The 1,083-nt window shown below is 42.7% G+C and overlaps 1 protein-coding gene across 1 annotated transcript; it reads left to right on the forward strand.

The window, feature by feature from the left end:
* The first annotated feature begins 276 nt into the window (after positions 1-276).
* On the forward strand, positions 277-627 carry prr15la (proline rich 15 like a). Its single transcript, XM_063471166.1, has one exon. The coding sequence runs from the start codon at positions 277-279 to the stop codon at positions 625-627; it is 351 nt and encodes a 116-aa protein (XP_063327236.1).
* Positions 628-1,083: the final 456 nt, after the last annotated feature.

A 1,083-nucleotide genomic window follows, 5' to 3' on the forward strand; every position in this document is an offset into this window, starting at 1 on the left:
GCAGGCACACGCGCATATAGTAATATGAGTATGTCCGTATCCACGAAATGTGGAAACTATTGAATTACACTGAAATATTAACAATGCCATGGGCAGAAAGTGTTTAGATACACAGACACACACATATAAACACAAATTGTTACCCACACATGCACATTATTCTTGATTAAATACAATTATTTATAACAAATTAACGACTCTTTAGTTTTCTTGTAGCCATCCTAATTCATTTTTTTTCTTCTCTTAAGGTTTATTCCACCCCACATTTTATTCATCATGGCAGAGTCATCGACAGGCTGGTGGAAGCTCACTTTTATGAGGAGAAAAAAATCCCAACCAAAGGTTTTGTATGAAATCCCTCCAGAGTTTGTGTCCAACTCACCCAGCAGTCAGCATCGTTCAAGTGCAGCCTCAGGAGCTGCTGCCCAAGCAGAAGATGCCCAGCTGGAAGCCCGACTGGGGAAGATCGTGGACAAGACGACAGCCAGTAAGGGGCGTCACGTCAAAGTGTCACACTCTGGGAGGTTTAAGGAGAAGAAAAGAGTGAGAGCCACACTGGCGGAAAACCCAGAGATGTTTCCTGGGAGTGGCCCTGCCAGGGATGAGAACCAGAAGGCTGAGAAGTGAACATTACACAGATGAAGATTCACAAACATGTAAAGACTAACGCAGACGCATTTATGAGAGAAAAAAATACATACCCTGTTCAAAAGGTCCAATCAGTCGACAAGAAGGAAAGGAAAAACTCCACAACACAAAATCCAGCCAAGGATCTCTGGTAGATCTGTATCTTGAGGCCCTTTCAGTCTGTTTTCAGCTTTGATGATTGTCAAACACATGCTGCTGATAGTAGGACAAAAAGTGGTTGCAGGGATTTGAACAACTGTTTAGTCTATTAGTCTAGTCTCTGTTTTTAGTTGAAACCCTGCCTCATCACCTTATAACAACCACTGGATCACCTGGACTACAGTTCAGCTCAGACACACACATGGACTGTATCTACACAGCAATGTGTCTTTAACTCAGGCTCCAAGCAGAAACTGGATAGAACACGAGCTACGACAGTTAGCATAAATGTGTCAT

The sequence above is a fragment of the Pelmatolapia mariae genome, linkage group LG4 (assembly GCF_036321145.2).
Source record: "Pelmatolapia mariae isolate MD_Pm_ZW linkage group LG4, Pm_UMD_F_2, whole genome shotgun sequence".
Lineage (NCBI taxonomy): Eukaryota > Metazoa > Chordata > Actinopteri > Cichliformes > Cichlidae > Pelmatolapia > Pelmatolapia mariae.